The sequence below is a fragment of the Physeter macrocephalus genome, chromosome 1, assembly GCF_002837175.3.
Source record: "Physeter macrocephalus isolate SW-GA chromosome 1, ASM283717v5, whole genome shotgun sequence".
In the NCBI taxonomy this organism is placed as follows: domain Eukaryota; kingdom Metazoa; phylum Chordata; class Mammalia; order Artiodactyla; family Physeteridae; genus Physeter; species Physeter macrocephalus.
The window spans coordinates 65,941,818-65,960,874 of record NC_041214.2 but is presented as its reverse complement, the minus strand read 5'-3'; the positions used below and the strand labels follow the sequence as shown (position 1 = coordinate 65,960,874).

General features: G+C 39.4%; 1 protein-coding gene and 1 long non-coding RNA gene across 2 annotated transcripts in view; one reads left to right on the top strand and one right to left on the bottom strand.

The window, feature by feature from the left end:
• The window catches only part of LOC129391993 (uncharacterized), a 7,596-nt gene extending 3,094 nt beyond the window's left edge, over positions 1-4,502 (bottom strand). Inside the window, exons 1-2 of the long non-coding RNA XR_008616967.1 lie at positions 4,435-4,502; positions 4,020-4,140 (exon numbers count right to left, since the gene is read on the bottom strand). This is a non-coding gene — a long non-coding RNA (uncharacterized lncRNA). The remainder of the gene's footprint in view (positions 1-4,019; positions 4,141-4,434) is intronic.
• An 8,140-nt stretch (positions 4,503-12,642) lies between these two features.
• Positions 12,643-19,057, top strand: part of NCEH1 (neutral cholesterol ester hydrolase 1) — a 59,425-nt gene continuing 53,010 nt past the window's right edge. The window contains exon 1 of the mRNA XM_007118288.4: positions 12,643-12,976. Coding sequence (XP_007118350.1) covers positions 12,839-12,976 — 138 coding nt within the window. The 5' untranslated portion in view covers positions 12,643-12,838. The remainder of the gene's footprint in view (positions 12,977-19,057) is intronic.

Genomic DNA, 19,057 nt, shown 5'->3' with positions numbered 1-19,057 from the left:
AACCTAAGTGTCCATCAACAGATGAATGGATAAAGAAGATGTGGCACATATAGACAATGGAATATTACTCAGCCATAAAAAGAAATGAAACTGAGTTATTTGTAGTGAGGTGGATGGACCTGGAGTCTGTCATACAGAGTGAAGTAAGTCAGAAGGAGAAAAACAAATACCATATGCTAACACATATATATGGAATCTAAGGGAAAAAAAATGTCATGAAGAGACTAGGGGTAGGACGGGAATAAAACACAGACCTACTAGAGCATGGAGTTGAGCATATGGCGAGAGGGAAGGGTAAGCTGTGATGAAGTGAGAGAGTGGCATGGACATATATACACTACCAAACGTAGGGTGGATAGCTAGTTGGAAGCAGCCGCATGGCACAGGAAGATTAGCTAGGTGGTTTGTGACTACCTAGAGGGGTGGGATAGGGAGGGTGGGAGGGAGGGAGACGCAAGAGGGAAGAGATATGGGAACATATGTATATGTATAACTGATTCACTTTGTTGTAAAGCAGAAACTACCACACCATTGTAAAGCAATTATACTCCAATAAAGATGTTAAAAAAAACAAAAAAACAAAAAAAAACAACAACAAAAGTAAAAGAGTTAGCATAAAAGATAATTTTTAAAAACTAGGGAGATGCAGTTATTAAGTAGATGATCAAAGAATTTATAAAATTAATGAGACCTTCATTTAATAGAAATAGACCATTATATACAATAAAAAACTCATTATATATATGTTTTTCAGACTAGCCTTTGGAAGTAAGTTTCTTCTTACTTCCTTACTAGGACTAGAAAGAACACAACTTCCTTTGTTGGATGCTGAGATCTCTACCACTGATTAGAGAATTGATCTTGTAATTCAATTCATTAAAGCTCTATTTATAAAGTAATTAGTAATGAGTTAGTCATAAGTATTGCAAAAGCTGAATGACTCATTTTACCTAAGGAAAGGAAAAATAACTTTAGGCCAGTGAGTCTAGAAGAGCTTAATTATGCTCCATGTTTTTTCCCAATGATAGAATTTCTTGCCAAATATACATTTCTGTGGATTATGATCACCTATTGAACTAATACTGTATTTTAATGATTCCTTATTTTTTCCCACATAAATTACTTTTTTGTGTGATAGTTTTTGTATTTTTCTTATAAAAGTACATTTTTAGAGCCTTAAAGTGCCTTTTGGAATATGATTAGCCTGTATTTGCATTCTCATATGACTGGTAGCTCTTCGAGCTAAAAGAAATCTTAGAGATACTAGGTCGAAACAATTATTTTACAGATGAAGAAACTAACAGTCAAGAATGATGAGTAATTTTCCCTAGGTCATATAGGTAGCCTGTGATAGAGCCAAATCAATAACTCCCAGCCAGCTTTCTTTCTATTAGGATAGGCTGTTTGAGGCAAATAAATTATAAAGAATTGTTTTATAAATAGAATTTTAAAATTGGATAAACAGATGTAAATAATGTAACTTTCAATGAAAGTCCAGGTTTATCTGGTATAAGATGGTTCCAGTACCAATTTTCTTTGGCATCTTTGTGACTTTTTGTTTCTAAGTGATTTTAAAAACATTATAATGAATGAAGAAAATTGAAAATTTCAAAGTAATAAAAAGAATATAAAATTATTCAAAGTTCTATTATACAAACACAAATGCATTTGAGGTTTGGGTGTATTTCCCTCCATTTATTGTATTTGTGTTGTTTTAAACATAATTGTTGCCATAATATATATTCATTCACTTATAACTAAGCAGTTGTTTGTGGTGGTGGTATCCTGTTTTTTAAATTATTTTAAGGAGAAGGTGTTCTATATACATTTAGATATTTATTTTACTATGTAGAAGAAACTTAATATGTAGAAGAAACTTATATGTGTTTATTTTTAAATAAATATTTTTCTACAAGAAAACATTTACATAGTTTCCAAGGTGTTTTTTAAGAAAATGTAGATAACTAATCTTTACTAAAGAATGTTTTCTACATAAAGATTCATAGCATCATTTATAAAAGTAAACTGGATACTGTCTATTTACCTACCTTTCCCAACATCTGTATGATCTATTCTAACTTTATAATTTTTTGGAGGAAAAACAGGACCCTGGAAATTATGTTACATTCCTTGACTCTTGGAAGGTTAAACATTTTCCTATGTGTCTCTTTACTACCTGTGTTTTCTGTTACATGAATATAAACATTGTTAAAATGTACTTATTTTTATCAGTGGAGTTTTATATTGATAAAACTTTTAAAATAACAGAAATTTTTGATGTTTAAACAAATGCATCAAAAGTCTACCATAGGGCTTCCCTGGTGGTGCAGTGGTTGAGAGTTCGCCTGCCGATGCAGGGGATGCGGGTTCATGCCCCGGTCCGGGAAGATCCCACATGCCGTGGAGCGGCTGGGCCCGTGAGCCATGGCCACTGAGCCTGCGCGTCCGGAGCCTGTGCTCCGCAATGGGAGAGGCCACAACAGTGAGAGGCCCGCGTACCACAAAAAAAAACAAAAAAAAACAAAAAACGTCTACCATATTTTTTACTATGTGTAGCAAATTATCATACCTGAGTTACAAACTTGAGGGAAAAAAATCCTAAAACAGAGTTGACATGATACAATGCTGCAATAGTTGAATCACTTTTCAGGAGTCTTGAAATTACAACTTGCTGAATTAATTGTAAAACTCCCCCTTTAATGACACACATGCACAAGCAAAAAAAAAAAATCCTCCACATTTTAACAATTTTTTCCCTTACCTTTTAATTCTTTGTTTCAAGAGTTTGTTTGTAAGGGTGGGGGCACTGATATTAGTATGATGGTTCCATAGATATCCCTCATTTCTGTCTTCCCTCCCACCCCAGCAACAAAAAAGTCAGCATCCATCCATGGACAGAAGTGCCTTTGAGGGGGCTGTGGGTCCCCACATCATATGTCAAGGGACCCAAGAGGAGTCTTGCCTACCCCTGTGTCAGGTAATAGGCAGACAAACCTTGACTCCAACTGTGGACCTTGCAGTGACCCATAAACCATTTCCAGCTTTTCTCGGTCAAGATCTGGGAGTCCCTAGAGAACACTGACTTGGACAATCACTCACAAACCAAAGAGCCTTTGTGGAAGTCCATGTTTGCAGAGAAGTTCCCACACTCCGTTGCAGCAAAAAAAAAGTTGAGACACATTGAACTGAGCATTTAGTAGAGACTAGAGGAAATGAGAAGACAGCAACACAAAAACTCCAAGGAACATGAAAAATCAAGGACACATGATACCACCAAAAAAATCACAATAATCTTCTGGTGACTGAACAGAAAGACATGGAGATCTCTGACTTATTGGACAAAGAATGCAAAATAACTATTTTAAGGAAACTCAGTGAGCTACAAGAAAACACAAAAAGACAATTCAGCAAAATCAGGAACATGATACATGAACAAAATGAATTTAACAGAAATCATCAGAAAGAACCAAACAAATTCTGGAGCTAAAGAATACAATGAATGAAATTAAAAATGCAGTAGGGAACGTAAGAGCAGACTTGATCAAACAGAAGAAAGAATCAGTGATATTGAAGACAGGAACTTTGAAATTTTCCAGTCAGAAGAGAACAGAGAAAAAAAAATGGAAAAGAGGAAAGAAAGCCTATGCGAGTTATGGGATACCATCAAAAGGATCAGTTTGTGATCATTGCTGTTACAGAAGGAGAAGAGAGGGAGAAGGGGGTAGAAAACTTAATTAGAGAAATAATGCTGAGAAGTTCCCAAATTTGGGGAGATATTTGGATATCCAAGTTCATGAAGCTCATAGGTGACTAAACAAAATCAAAGAAACCCTTCTAAGACACATTAGAATAAAAGTGTCAAAAATCAAAGACAAAGAAAATCTTAAAAGCAGAAAGGAAAAAGGGAAACCCTCAAAAGGCTATTAGTAGACTTTTCAGCAGGAGCCTTACCAGCCAGAAGAGAGTAAAATGATATATTAAAAGTGCAGAAAGAAAACTGCCAACCAAGAGTACTTTACCTGGCAAAGCTGTCCTTCAGAAATGAAGGAGAGATGAATATTTTCCTAGACAAACAAAAGCTGAGGGAATTCATCACTACTAGACCTTCCTTACAAGAAATGCTGAAAGAAGGTCTTCATGCTGAAATGAAAGGATTATAATTAGTAACATGAAAACATATGAAGATATACAACACACTGCTAAAGGTAAGTATGTAGTCAAATTCAGAAAACTCTAATACTGTAATATGGTGGAGTGTTAAACACTTAACTCTAGTATAGAGGTTAGAAGACAAGAGTATTAAAAATAACTATAGCTACAATAATTTGTTAATAAATACACAATATTTAAAAAAGGTAAATTGTAACATCAAAAACATAAGAGGGGAGGAGTAAAGGGTAGAGTTTTTGTATGCAATCAAAGTTAAGTTGTTACCTGCATAAAATAGACGGCTATGTTTATATTTTATGTAAGCCTCAGGGTAACCATGCAGCAAAAACCTAAAGTGGATTCACAAAAGAAAAGGAGAAGAGAATAAAAGCATACCAATACAGAAAATCATTAATTCACAAAGGAAGGCAGCAAGAGCAGAAGAAAGGAACAAGGCAACTGCAAAACATCCAGGAAACAATTGATAAGATGGCAAATGTAAGTTCTTACCTATTAATGATCTCTTTTTCACAGTCAGCCTTTCAGATCTAAATATTAGACTTTACCAGCTATAACATTTATTGAACTTCAACTATGTGCCTAGAACTGAGAAGAGACCTGGATATAGGGCTTAGAGCAGGCACCGGAGTAGGTAATAACTTTAATTTTGTGTTCAAATTTTTAAAAAGAATAACGTTCTGGGAATATGCTACAGAACTAACAAAAGTAAATGCCCAATAGATCTAACCAATGGCTTATTTTTCCAAGATGAGTATTTAAAAACCATGAGGCAGTAGAGAAGCCTAACTGTATACATAACTCACTCGATTTACTTTTAACATAGCTAGTTGCTAAAATTAAAATGTCATCTTGACTACTTCGCCAGTAGACATTTTTAATAGCTAATTATTACAAAGCATATTTTTATCAATATAAATCATTTATTCCTGAGTATACACTGATTATGCTATCATTGATTTACATAAATGCAATTAAATCACTGAAATGAATTATGATTGTAAATCACTAACTTGGGTCCCACCAGTAGTTCAGTTAAAAATAGACTTGTTTATATGATTCATAAAATCAACAGAAGTTGCTCCTTAAAAGTGTCATGCTCTTGCACCCAAACCTTTGATTATACAATATGCTTGCATATGCCTTTCTGCCCTTGTCTGTGTACTGCTACTCAGATATTCTTTCTACACCTCTCCTATAGCACTTAGCAAGTTTTCTTCTGTTTATTTTCCTGTTTATTTATTTTCTTTCCTACTAGACTGAGAACTCCTTCCCTGCAGGGCTATTATCCCATTCCCAAGAATGAAACAGTGTTCAATACTTATTAGGTCACCGGTAAATGTCTACAGATTTTGAAAATAAATGACATCTATGTCCAAAGATAATAAGGGAATTGTAACATATTGTGATATTATATAAGTTTAAATATTATCAATTCCTTTCTACATAGTTTCATGCATAGACCATGAAAAGATATCTGGTTCTTGAATGCACACACAAAATGGAAGGAGCTACTTTATATCAAGAACTATGAAATCATTTTCTCAGGGTTTAAAGGAATATAAGCCTTAAATATGTTACCCAGTCGTTTGCGTCAATCTGAAAGTCTGAAAAAAAAATGGAAAATGGAGAAAAGATACTTAACCAGAACCCTACTAAAAGGCTAGCTTTTAAGCAGGCAAATATTCAATAATCTTTCCGAAACAAGATTCTGAAATAAGAAAATCATGTTAGTATTTCAGAAATATTGAAAATTACTTTAAAACAGGTTTCTTCAGGATACAAATATCCAATAACATAACTTTCTGTCTAACTCATCCCCTTTACCCAGAGGTAGGTCCTTTAAGTTGGCTTTGTGAGAAAGGTAAGAGTCTTAACTGCTAACTGATCAGGTAGCAGTTACAGAAGGTTCTTCTATGTCAAGCTTCAAGGTCCAAATGTATTACATGCTTGACATTGTAAGATATTGTCACTGCGAGGAAGTGACATTTAAACAGATACCTAAGTAATAAGAATGGGCCAACTAGGATGAAAAGTAGAGGGCAGAGAGTGCCAGGTAGAGGAAATGGCACAGAATGACACAAATAAAGACCCAGAGGCAGAAGAGCCTTCACAGAAGTGACTTACTGAAAAGAAGCCAGTGTGGCTGCAGCATAGAGGGCACTAGGTGAGTTACAGAGTAGGCAGAAGGGGACCAGCCAAGGTTGGTAGGCTTGGGAAGAACTTTGGAATTTATTTGAAGATTATATTCAAATTCACAGGTGATTGACTAGAACCCTGATTTCCAACTCACCACTTTCCATCAGATGCACCCCAGGACCAACAACCATGCCCAGCCATCTACCTGGGTCACACCTTTTCCGGTGGATAGATCCACCAAGGACACCTTAATAACAATCAGTTCCTTGGAGAGCATAGAAGTTTTTAGACTTTAAATGAGAAATACCTTTGGTCAAAGATCCCACCTTGTATCTTATTGCTAAGTACCTTTCTCCTTTGGGAGTACCTGAGCTAATGCTGACCAGGTGCTGGTTTAAAAAAATGGTCTCATGTTTTCTACTGACCTTATTTACCTTCTGATTTTTAAATTTCTATCTTATTTTAGAAGATGTGTGTGTGTGTGTGTGTGTGTGTGTGTGTGTATGTGCGTGTGAACGTGCATGCACGCTGTAGATTCTTTGAGCAGTGCCACGGCCATGTTTCTGCAAACAGCCATCACCACTGGCCATGATCCTCCCCACATATACTCTTCTTCTATCAGCTTGAAATCTGAACAGGACAGTTTTGAGTTAGAAAGCAAAGGAAGTATTACTTCCAAGAGGCCAATTATAAGGAAAGGTCCTATACATCCCCACCCCTATTCCCATCAGTCTGAATTAGTTATTAGATTAGGTGTCAATCCAAAGACAAAAGACTGAGCTTCAGAAGATGAGCAAGGAGAACATCACCTGTATAGGAACTGCCCAAACTATCTCAGGAGGCCTGGGAACGTGCACAGCCACTGTGGGGGAAGGGGCAGAATGCCCAGCTAATGTGCTTCCATTACTCATCTGACTCTTGGGTACCATACTGGATTGAATAGTGCCACACACCCTTCCCAAATTCTCTTCCTTCCCAGTACCTCAGCATATGACCTCATTTAGAAATAAGGTTGTTGCAGATGTAATTAGTTAAGATGAGGTCACACTGAGATAGAAAGGACCCTTAATCCAATATGACCAATGTCCTTATAAGAAGATGAGACACAAAGACCTGTACCCAGGGGGACAGTCATGTGAAGACAAGAGGCAGAGATTGGATGCATCTACAATCCAAGGAATGTGGAGGATTGTCAGCAACCACAGAAGGTAGCATGAGCGGGGCAAGGAAGTATTGTCTCCTAGAGCCTTCAGAGAGACCATGGATGTCTGACACCTTGATTTTAGACTTCTAGACTCTATAACTATGTGACTATAACTTTCTGTTGTTTTAAGCCACTCAGTTTGTGCTACTTTATTACAACAGCAATAGGAAGCTAATACATTACTGAGGGCTAGATCCAGGAAACTGGGAGATTGGACGTCGCTGTGGTCGCTGAGTTGTGTGTTTATGATGGGAAGAGGAGGCAATATGATGCTCCCGATCAAGGAGCATCACAGCTGTTTTTGTGAAGTTGCCATAGGCTGGTCCATGCTGGATTTTTTGTGTGTGTGTGAAGTCATAGATCTTTGGATGATACCATAATGGGATGGCTGCAAGAAAAAAGAAAAACTTCCTTTTGTTCTTTGAACACAAGCCAAGGTTTTCTGTCTTAAGTGAGTATAATGTCACAATTGGCAAGATCAAGGATGAGCTTCAAACCATAATCAGTAAAGGGATTATGAAAATTAGGCACATACATTATAAATACAGTAATTCACAAACTAATTTTCTTCAACATATCATGTAGTGGCTTTGACCTTAATCAAATATTTAACACTGAATTTAGATCATAGTGATAAGGATGTTGCTGAATATAATTCTTAGTACATCACAGCACTGAACTCATCATCTTACCCTCAAACCTGCTTTGGATTCAATATTTCTTATGTCAGTTGATGACATTACTCAAACCAGAAACTTTGAAGTCATTATTGACTCCATCCTCTCTCTCTCCCCTTTCAAGAATCCAGTTAGGAAACTCCATAAATTTAACTTCTGAATGATTTTCTCTCACTTTCACTATCCATCATTACTCAGTTGTCTAGATCAGACAGTCCCCTTTCTGACCACTTCTTCTTGGCCTCTGTTGTCAGCTTGTCCTCTTCCTTCTCCTAATCAGTAAATGTCAAGGCCCTCAGGCCTGGCTTTCTTCCTCACACTTCGCAAGCTCTTAGCTTCTCTCTCTTCCACTGTCAGGGCTTCAGTTATAGGATGAAGACTCCCACACTTACATCTCTAGCTTGGACCTCTCCCGTGAGCTCCTGACTTGTATGTCTAGGAGTCTACTCAATATCTCTTCTTGGATGTTCCATAGAAACCTTAAACCCAAATACTCCCCAGTGAATTTGTCATTTTCCCTCAAATCTTTTACTCTTCCACCATTCTTTATCCAGTTGCTTCAACAAGAAATCTGGGAAATCACCTTTTCCCTCCCTCTCCAAGTCCTTTTGATTCTACCTCTTAGATCTCTTTGGACTCTTCATCCCCATTACCAACACTTCATACAAGTCTGAACTACAATAGCATCATCTTTCTTGGACACCTTGGAAGCGACACACTGCCAGCAGCTTCCCCTGCTCTCCTCCAGACCGCATACCCTCTCCATTGTCACTAGATCTAACGTAAATCATCCAGTGCCTCCCCACTGCCTAGGGGATAATGTTCAGACTCCTTGGCACAACCCACCAGGCCCTGCATCGCATGACCTCTGCCTAACTCTTCAGGTTAATCTCTCCACCTTCCTGCATTTGATGCCCGAGAAGTACCTGAACTGCTTGCAGCTCATACCACATTTCAGGACTTTTGTGTGTGCTCTCCTCTCTGCTTGGGATGATCTTACCTAATATCCACCTGCACACTCCTGTCTAACCTGCCCAATCTGCTCAGTCATCACCTTTCTTGTAGGTCTTCTTACTCCTCACTCTTCTAGAACAGATCTACTCATGATTTCCTCCTCTCTATAGCTCTGGAATTTGTATATTTCAAATAATAAAAAGTTTATCTGACTTTCTCTCTGACTAGAGTGGACATTGTTTTGTGGAAAAGGGACCATTTTTATCATGACAGCACCTATCACAGTGCTTTGTAGACAGCAGGACTCAGTAAGTGTTTGCTGAACTAAAGTTCTGCTTGTCCTTAGATGAAGAAGCCCACTTCACATGGCATAGTATATGGCATTTTGGGTAAATTATTTCAAGTAATAAAAGTAAAAATTCTGTTAAGCAATGATATTACTATGTCATATAATTAGGAGATCTTAATAAAAACTAATTTAAGATAGTCTATATAAATAGAAACGTCAATTATCTAAACATCAAATCACACATGATTTCCTTAGAAGCAGAGCATTTTATTGACTTTTCTCCTTTTATCACCCTTCACAATCTGTGAGTATGTCCTGTCTCCCCTATCTCTAAAATGTATTCTAAATCTGCCCCTTCTCTCTGTCCCACCGTTAACACTGCCCATCCAGGCCACCATCATCTCTGATCTGGATGACTGAAAAAGCCTCCTGTTCTCTACACTGAAGCTGGAGTGCTTCTTTTCAAATACAGATTAAATTCTCTTGCTCTCCTGCTGCAAAGTCTTCAATGGCTTCCCATGCCACCTCCTTATCATGACCCACACAGTCCTAGACAATCCACCCTTCTGCATCCGTGCTACCTCTCTGACTGTGCCTGCTCTACCGCCCCTTGCACGTGACCCCTACCTCTCCAGCACTCTCTCTGTTTCCTGACCTCATAACACCTCAGGGCCTCTGCACTTGTTCCCCACCCTCTAGATTCCTGCATGGCTGTCTCCTTAGTCATTCAGCTGTCAGCTCAAATGGCATCTCCTTAAGGAAGTCCCCTTCATCACCCAGTTTAAAGCAGCAACCAGCCACAAGGTATCACACTACCCTGTTCTATTTTCTTTCCAGTCCTAACCACCTGGCAGCAGAGTTGAGCAGTAAAGCACATGAGCACAAGGGCCAGACTCCATGGGCTCAAGTCCCAGCTATACTTCCCACTACCTAGGTGACTCGGGGCAAGCACTTCATCTTTCAGTGCCTCTGTTTTCAGAATAAGAAGAGCACATACTTCATAGGAATTGTTGTGAAGACTAAATGAGTTAATACATTCAAAGTGTTAACCACAGAACCTGGCTTGTGGTTAGCATTCCATGCCTGTTAATTGTTATCATTTATCTATTGTTTGGCTCTCCTTTCTCTACTTTCCTTACCCTCACTCCACAACTATCATCACTACCAAGCATGCAAAATCAAAAAGAGCAGAGACCTTACTGCCTTGCCCCCACTCCTTTATTTCCTAGTGTGGACCAGGTATATTTGTGGAATGAATGAAGTATTAGAAACAAGTGATGAAGGTGTTTAAATTTATCTCAGATTGGTTTCATTTTATAAAGACTCTTAGATCTACAGAAGAAGCACTGAGAATCAGAGTGGTTTCTTTGTTTTTTCTTGGTTTCTATCTCTTAGTGCACTGCTGAAGGGAAGCTACACAGCACTGAGAGGCAGGAGAAATGAATATTGGTTCTATCACTTACAAACTAGAAGACTATGAACAAGTTGCTCTGGGCCTCAAAAGACTCATCTATAAACCAGGCTTGTAACTACTGGCTGAAGATGGAAGGATGGGTCAGGTGTGGGGTTGTTGTTGTTTGTTTGTTTTTTCATCAGCTCTAAGATCTATGATTTTATGAATATAATCAAAATCCAGGAAGAAAATATTAAAGTCTACAGGTAAAACTTTGAATTATTTTACAGAGTACCTGAAAGAAAATTATGGGAATCAATCCAGTTGTCAATTCGGTTGGTAGCTCTGGGATTGTTTGTAATCTCCCATAGAAATTAGCTTCTAACTTTATGTACATACATTCACTCACAAACTTATATATCTCTTTCTGTTTAGACTTATATACTTAACTAGTAACTGCAAAGAAAGATAAAATGATGATCTCAAACTTGAATGCTTGAAACATGCTTTAAGTGTACCCTTCATATAAATGTTTTATTCCAAACTTTGTATAGGAAGCCAACTTTCTCCCAAGAATCTCATTTTCAGTCCCAAATTTATGATTATTTCATTACTTTGGATTAGGTTAAATTTAAATTACTATATTAAGTTGCAAATGTATATGTGCCAGGTGTTTTAAGGCCTCGATCAATAAGTTTGGAGTTATTCTCTAACCACCTCCTTAAAACAGTTCTTCCAATTTTTTCCTTCTGGATCTCTGGTTGTAATTCTGCTGGTGAAGTTTCTCTCACTCTCTTTCTCTCTCTCTCTCTCTCTCTCTGTTTATCTCTCTCATTCTATATCCCCTCCCCTACCCCCATCTTTAATAGGAAATCTGGATGCAAATGCTTTTTCTGCTACCACTGACCCACTTGAAAGAATTTTTTTCACGTGGTGTTTCCCTATTTATTTATATTAGTATAGACTCCTAGATATTTATTTTATTCAATGGTTTGTAATCCATTATTATTTATTTTTATTATTATTATTTTTTTTGTGTGGTACGCGGGCCTCTCACTGCCGTGGCCTCTCCCGCCGCAGAGCACAGGCCCCGGACGCACATGCTCAGCGGCCACGGCTCACGAGCCCAGCCGCTCCGCGGCACGTGGGATCCTCCCGGACCGGGGCACGAACCCGCGTCCCCTGCATCGGCAGGCGGACCCTCAACCACTGCACCACCAGGGAAGCCCCCATTATTATTTATTTTAATGCTAAAATTATCCCAGCTTTAGCCATGGGGAGACCTTTCAAGCTGCCACCTGTGTCCTTTTGACCAGTTCCCAACATTTTTTAGCACTTCCTTATCTTACAGAACAACAGCTTCATCCTGTACTTTACCTGTCCCAGCCCTATAATCAGGCTTTTCTCCACGGTGCCATGGCAAAGAGTCATGGTTCCTTTTATTGCAGAATGAGACCTGGAAACCAAGATTTGGGTGCTAGATGTACTACTGGCTTAGCATTGCTTGAGCTATAAGAATTTGTTACCTTCTCTCACCACATAACAGCTAGAATTTACATTCCATTGCAAATCTGGCTGAAGACAGTGGATTTTTATCATTATCATTTTCTCACATCGGACTCCATTTTGAGTCAGACTGGCCCACGTGCTTTGGACAGGCAGAAACTCATCACACCGAAACTATTCCGGGCGTGTTTACGTTTGGGAACCTTCAGGAGGGAGCCCTTGGTCACAAGGGAGCAATACACACCTGTGTCCTCCGGAGTCCGCTGTTCTGCGCCCAGTACAGCCCCAGAGCTTTCTCAAACCTGAAGTGCCTGCAACACTTTGCAAGGACACAGTGGAGGGAGCACGTCAGCGCTCTGACTTCCTCCCGACGCCGCCTCTGATTGGCTCCTGGACATGTAAGAAACCGGTGAATGAGCGGCTGGTCCTTGCAGAAACTTGCTTGAGGTCTTTGGTGGCATTGCCCTTTCCTCCTCGTCAACCCGGCAGGCCAGCCGATCCGGGGGAGGATGAGGTCGTCGTGTGTCCTGCTCACTGCCCTGGTGGCGCTGGCCGCCTATTACATCTACATCCCCCTGCCAAGCTCCGTCTCCGACCCCTGGAAGCTGATGCTGCTGGACGCCACTTTCCGGAGCGCACAGCAAGTGGTGAGATGTAGCCCAGCGCTGATTCTCTCTCCCTTCTCTTAAGCAATGTTTAAAGGGGGAAACAGAATTTCCGGACCTTGTCCCACGAGAATACAAATTTTTCTAACGCAATGAGGCGATCGCTTTTTAAGGTGGTTCAGGCTGACATTTTCAGGGTGTCGCATTCGCCTCTTTGCTAGCAGCGGGTTAGGTCTATGTGTATCTCTTAGTCTGTGTTGGTAATGGAGAAGGTGAAGTTCTTGAATAGAATTTGACGACTGTTTAATCCTTCGTCTTTCCTAAATGTCCCCCTTTTGGTTTGCAGCGCCAGAAACGGATCTTCCAGCCTTTTATAAACCACCCCTCCTCCGTTTTTGTTCTCCTATAGAGGGCGGCAGAGAGTGAGTTAAATGTTTTAGGAAGGCTCTGGGAAAAACGGGTTCTGGTTCCTGGGAGTGCAGCCACCTTAAAAGCAGACTCGGGCGCGGATGACCTCCCAATGTCCCTGACAGTGGAGCCCCCCCATTCCCGGGGGCAGCAGGCTGGGCTCCTCCAAGTACTTGGGGAACAGCACAGATCTCGCATTTCATGCGTGGCACTCATCAGCTCAGCCCAAGAAAAGAGGCCAGGAGACCTGGCTGGCCGGAGAGGCAGTGGCAGCCGGTGTTTGCATGATGCATTTCTTTCCTGCCTGCCCTGCAGAATTTAGTTTGTCTTTAACTGTCAAGGAGATAACCTTTGCCTGAGCCAGGATACCCTAGCTTACCCTGGCAGGGTGACAGTTCTCTCTACTGTGTCACAGGTGTGTATACAGGTGTGTATTTCTTTAACCCCGTAGACAGGAAAATGTAACTTTCTGGTTTATTCTATGTAAGAGGCATTATTTTTAGTGCCAGACAATCTAAAATCTAAACTACAATCTGTAGTCAAGACTGAGCCCTATGACTGAACAGTATTTCTAAGCATCCTGCTCTATCTAAACTCCTAACCCTCCTCCAAAACCGATTCTCCTCCCTTCCCCCAACCTTGGGCTTTAATCTCGGGTTATTTTGGTAAACTCCTTTTAAGAATGACAACTAGAGAGAAAAAAAAAACACCATGATTTTCCTAGAGGGTCTACGTTCCTTTTCCCTGTCCGTTCTAATTGTGTGTAGGATTACATAGTCTCTGAAGCTTTGTCCTATCAAAAAGTCCCTTAACTAGAGTATTGTAGCACATTCCTAGGACTTTGCTTTTCTTGAATCCAGCATCGTTCTCCACCCCTAAGTCCCCTATTGTCTCTTAGGTAGGGTCCATTGAGGCTATAGAGCCTCTTCCTTCCCTCCTGCTTACTACAGTGCTGACGTGGTGAAAGAATTACCATCCCCTTCTCTAGCATTGGCTCCAAGAAAGGCAATTTTCGTATAGGAAGCCCTACAATCACTCTCTTCCTCCAGAAATTATGTAGCTGGGGAGTAAAACCCTTTAAAGATTCTTGGGTACAATGGTATTTACCTGGGTGGCTTAAATGGCCCTCTACAATAAAAAGAATAATGACTAATAATAATAAGAAGAAAAACAGAAAAAAAAAAAGAGTCAAACTACTATGTTGGCCACAGAAATTATTCTTCCTTTTCTGGTCACCAAGGAAATCTTCCCTATCATAAGTAATTTGGGAAAAGCCAGGTTTGGAAAAAAGCTTTTCTTCCCCAACGAAGCAGCCAACCCATTAAGGCCTTTGGATCTTACAGTCCTCTGCAGAGTATGCTCTCAGCTGGTGTTTGGGAATGATAATGTTTGTAATGCCAGGTCACAGAGATAGATAAGGTAACAGGGTGTCCTTACTTGACACTGTGGCCGGAGGTGGGTTAACACAGAAGTGGCTCTCATCACTTGTCTTCTGAATTGTAAAATATCAGAAAGATCATTCAGACCACAAGGAAGCATATTCTACCCAGGAAAGCAATTTACCAATGTCACTTCAAATTGTCCTGGGGAAAAGGAAACATGGCTTGACACTTGGTAGTAAATAGAATATGACTGTTAAAGTTAAGAGTCCTGCTTCCCTGAATCCCACCTCAGCCAGGCCACTTGATGGCTCTGAGGCCAGCCCATTTACTAACCTTCTCTGATCCTTAGCTTTCCTTGTAAAATAGGACTAATAGCTACTTTGTAAGAGTGCTATAATGTATTTAAATGGCTAGAACTGGTTGTAGTTATTCTTCTAAGAGTTGTCCCAAAGGGCCACTATGGGTTGTGGGGAAAATCTGTGGTACTGCCCAACTTTGTTGAAACAATAAAGCAAATGCAAACTGGAAGTAGTTTACCTCCTGGAATGAAACCTGGAATGCTGTCACCTAAATTGCATGGCATAACATTTGTTACCCAAATCATTTTAGTTTGAGTTGATTAGCTTAACTACAAAGGCTATCAATACTTCAAAGATAAGGCTTGGCCTACTTCCTAACACAGCAGGCACCTGCCTAGCATCAAGAAATGTGACTGCTCAGGACTTCCTTGGTGGTCCAGTCGTTAAGACTCTGCCCTTCCACTGCAGGGGGTGCGGGTTCGGTCCCTGGTCTGGGAACTAAGATGCCTCGCGCGGCCAAGAAAGTGAATGCTACTCTTATCCTGTTGTCATTGGCAAATGATTCACCCCTAGCTGCCCCTTCTAATCTCCTTTATCTTCTGCAGATGAGTCAGATTATTGAGATTATGTTCCTTGTACTTTTTCTTCCTTGGCATCCTCCAGTATTACGTAAGAAGAAACTACTTAGTATCTTTCTTAAGTCATCTCAAACACAGATGCTACATTAGAGTCACCTAGGGAGGCTTCAAAAATCCTAAAGCCCAAGTCAAACAATATACCAAATTTATTCAGAATCTTTGGGAGATTAGTCCCAGGCAGCAGTATTTTTAACTGTTCCCAAGGTGATTTCAATGTGCAGCAAAATTAAGAACCACTGCCTTGTAAGTTAAATAAAATGCACTGCTGATGTCGATAATATATTTTTGTTAAACTGCTCGAGTTATATTTCACACATGTGGCTGGAAATGAGCCCCTTAACATTAGCATGGATTAGTTTATCAGATTTGTTGGTTGATACTTTGGCTCTAAGAGTCTAAGGGGATAAAATACTAGCTAGGCAACTTTCAGTGTTATAGCAAAGCCATTGTAAGACTTGAGCAGTGGAAAAGCACAAACAAAAATAGATCTGGGAAGGACAGTGGAGAGAGGTTTAGATGAAGATTGGGCAGCAGGAGACTAGAAGAACAAAAGGAGGAAGTTTGGGGGAGGTTCTGAAGACATTTCAAAATGCTGTGTAAGCAAAGATTTTTAAAAAATGGTAATCCCAGTACAGGTAGAGATATTGAGAAGTATAAACTGCTGGAGAAAATGTAAATGTTAGCAACTTTTTTGAGGGCAGTTTGGCAATATCCATCAGAAGCTGTAGAAGCATTTATTCTTTGACCCAGAAATCCCTCTGGATGAATTTAAGTAATTATACATATAGTCAAAGCTGTAGCTCTAAAGATAGAAACATTTCACAGGTACAGAAATCTTTTTAAACTAGTCCAAAAGCACTGCCATTTATGAGAAATAAGAGGGAACATTCAGCAACCCTTCTTTTCTTTTTTTTGCAGTTATTTAAAAGAATTTAAGAACAATAAGAGATTAAGTAAATATGGTAAACCCATATTTTGGAAACTATGCAGTAAAAACATTTAAGTTGTAAAAATAAAGTTTAATGGTCTACAAATGATTTGTACTGTGTGTTAAGTGGGAAAATGCTACAAAACAGCATATATGCTGTTATCCCATTTAAAATATCTATTTATCAAAACATACAGTTTTATATATCTATATATAGATGTATAGAAAGAGCTAAAGGATATAATTTAAAATATAGTGGTTTTTTTCTGGGCCATAAGATTATATCTTCAGTTTTCCTATCTGTATAGTCTAGTTTTTCTACAATGAACATGGAATAAGAAATTAATTAAAAACTTTTTTGTAGTAGGTTTTCTACTTCTAAAGCAGAATTGATGTGCAATGCATATCAATGTGATTAATATTTTAGTAATTGTTCTATGAAGAAAACAGATTTCTTTCTTTCTTTTTTTTTTGGCTGTGCTGCATGGCTTGTGGGATCTTAGTTCCCTGACCAGGAACTGAACCCCAGCCAAGGCAGTGAAAGCACCGAGTCCTAACTACTGGACTGCCAGGGAATTCCCAAAAATATTGGGGAAAACTTCCTTCGGTTTTTAAGTAAAAATAAAAGACACATTTTTCATTTTCACCAAGAACTTTATTGAACAATGTATTTACTGTTTTGTTCCACTACCTTCTGTCATTTTTCAGGCAACTTCATAATTCCATCTTCCCAAAACTTTTTATCTTTTTTGAGCAAAGAACTGTTCCAGGTGCCTTTTACAGTCTTCCAGGGAATTTTCTATTAAGAGAATTTTGGGGCTTCCCTGGTGGGGCAGTGGTTAAGAATCTGCCTGCCAATGCAGGGGACACGGGTTTGAGCCCTGGTCCGGGAAGATCCCACATGCTGCAGAGCAACTTAGCCTGTGAGCCGCAGCTACTGAGCCTGCGTGCCACAACTATTGAAGCCCGAGTACCTAGAGCCCGTGCTCCGCAACAAGAGAAGCCACCGCAATGAGAAGCCCACACACCACAACGAAGAATAGCCCCTGCTCGCCGCAACTAGAAAAAGCCTGCACGCAGCAACGAAGACCCAATGCAGCCAAAAATAAATAAATAAAAAATAAATTTATAAAAAAAAAGAATTTTGTAAAGACCAAAATAAATGGAAATCCGAAGGTGCAATGTCTGGTGAATATGGGGGATGAATCCGAACTTCCCAGCCAAGCTGTAACAGTTTTTCCCTGGTCATCAAAGAAACATACAGTCTTGCTTTATCCTGATGGGAGATTATGTGTTTTCTGTTGACTAATTCTGGATGGTTTTCGTCCAGTGCTGCTTTCAGTTGGTCTAATTGGGAGCAGTACTTGTTGGAATTAATTGTTTGGTTTTCCGGAAGGAGCTCATAATAGAGGACTCCCTTCCAATCCCACCATATACACAACATCACCTTCTTTGGATGAAGACCGGCCTTTGGTGTGGTTGGTGGTGGTTCATTTCGCTTGCCCCATAATCTCTTCCATCCCACATTATTGTACAGTATCCACTTTTCATCGCCCATCACAATTTGTTTTAAAAATGGAACGTTTTTGTTAGGTTTAAATAGAGAATTGCGTGCGGAAATATGGTCAAGAAGGTTCTTCTTCACTTAACTTATGTGGAACCCAAACATCAAAGCAATTAACAAAACCAAGCTGGTGCAAATGATTTTCAGTGCTTGATTTGGATATTTTGAGTATGTCAGCTGTCTCCCATGTGGTATAACATTGATTGTTTTCAATTAATGTCTCGACTTGATTGTAATCAACTTCAACTGGTTTACCTGACCATGGAGGATCATCCAGTGAGAAATCTCCACCACGAAACTTTGAAAACCACTTTTGACATGTTTGATCAGTCACAGCACCTTCTCCATACACTGCACAGATCTTTTTTTGTGTTTCAGTTGCATATTTACCTTTCTTGAAATAATAAAGCATAATATGCTGAAAGTTTTGCTTTCCTTCTTCCATCTTCAATATTAAAATGAAAATTTACCAATTTTGATAAGTTTTTAAAAAATGCATGCTGATATGACAGCTGTCACAATACAATCTAACAAAGTTGTTTTGAGTGAAGTTAAAGACAACTTAGTGCTACTAGAGCCATCTTATGGAAAAACTGAACAAAAGAACCTTTTGGCCAACCCTATATATACATTTCTTTTAAAAACACATTCTGGATCCTTTGACAGCTATCACGATAGCAGGCTTCACACTCAGTCACTTAGATGTAACACAGATTGAAAGCTTACTGTTTGAGTCTGACCTACAAGAAATTGCAGCCTAGTACGATGAGAAGCCATGTTAATATACAGGTATTAAAAAGGCAAGGGACTTCCCTGGTAGTCCAGTGGTTAAGAGCCCACCATCCAATGTAGGGAACTGGGGTTCGATCCCTGGTTGGGGTTCTAAGATCCCACATGCTGCGGG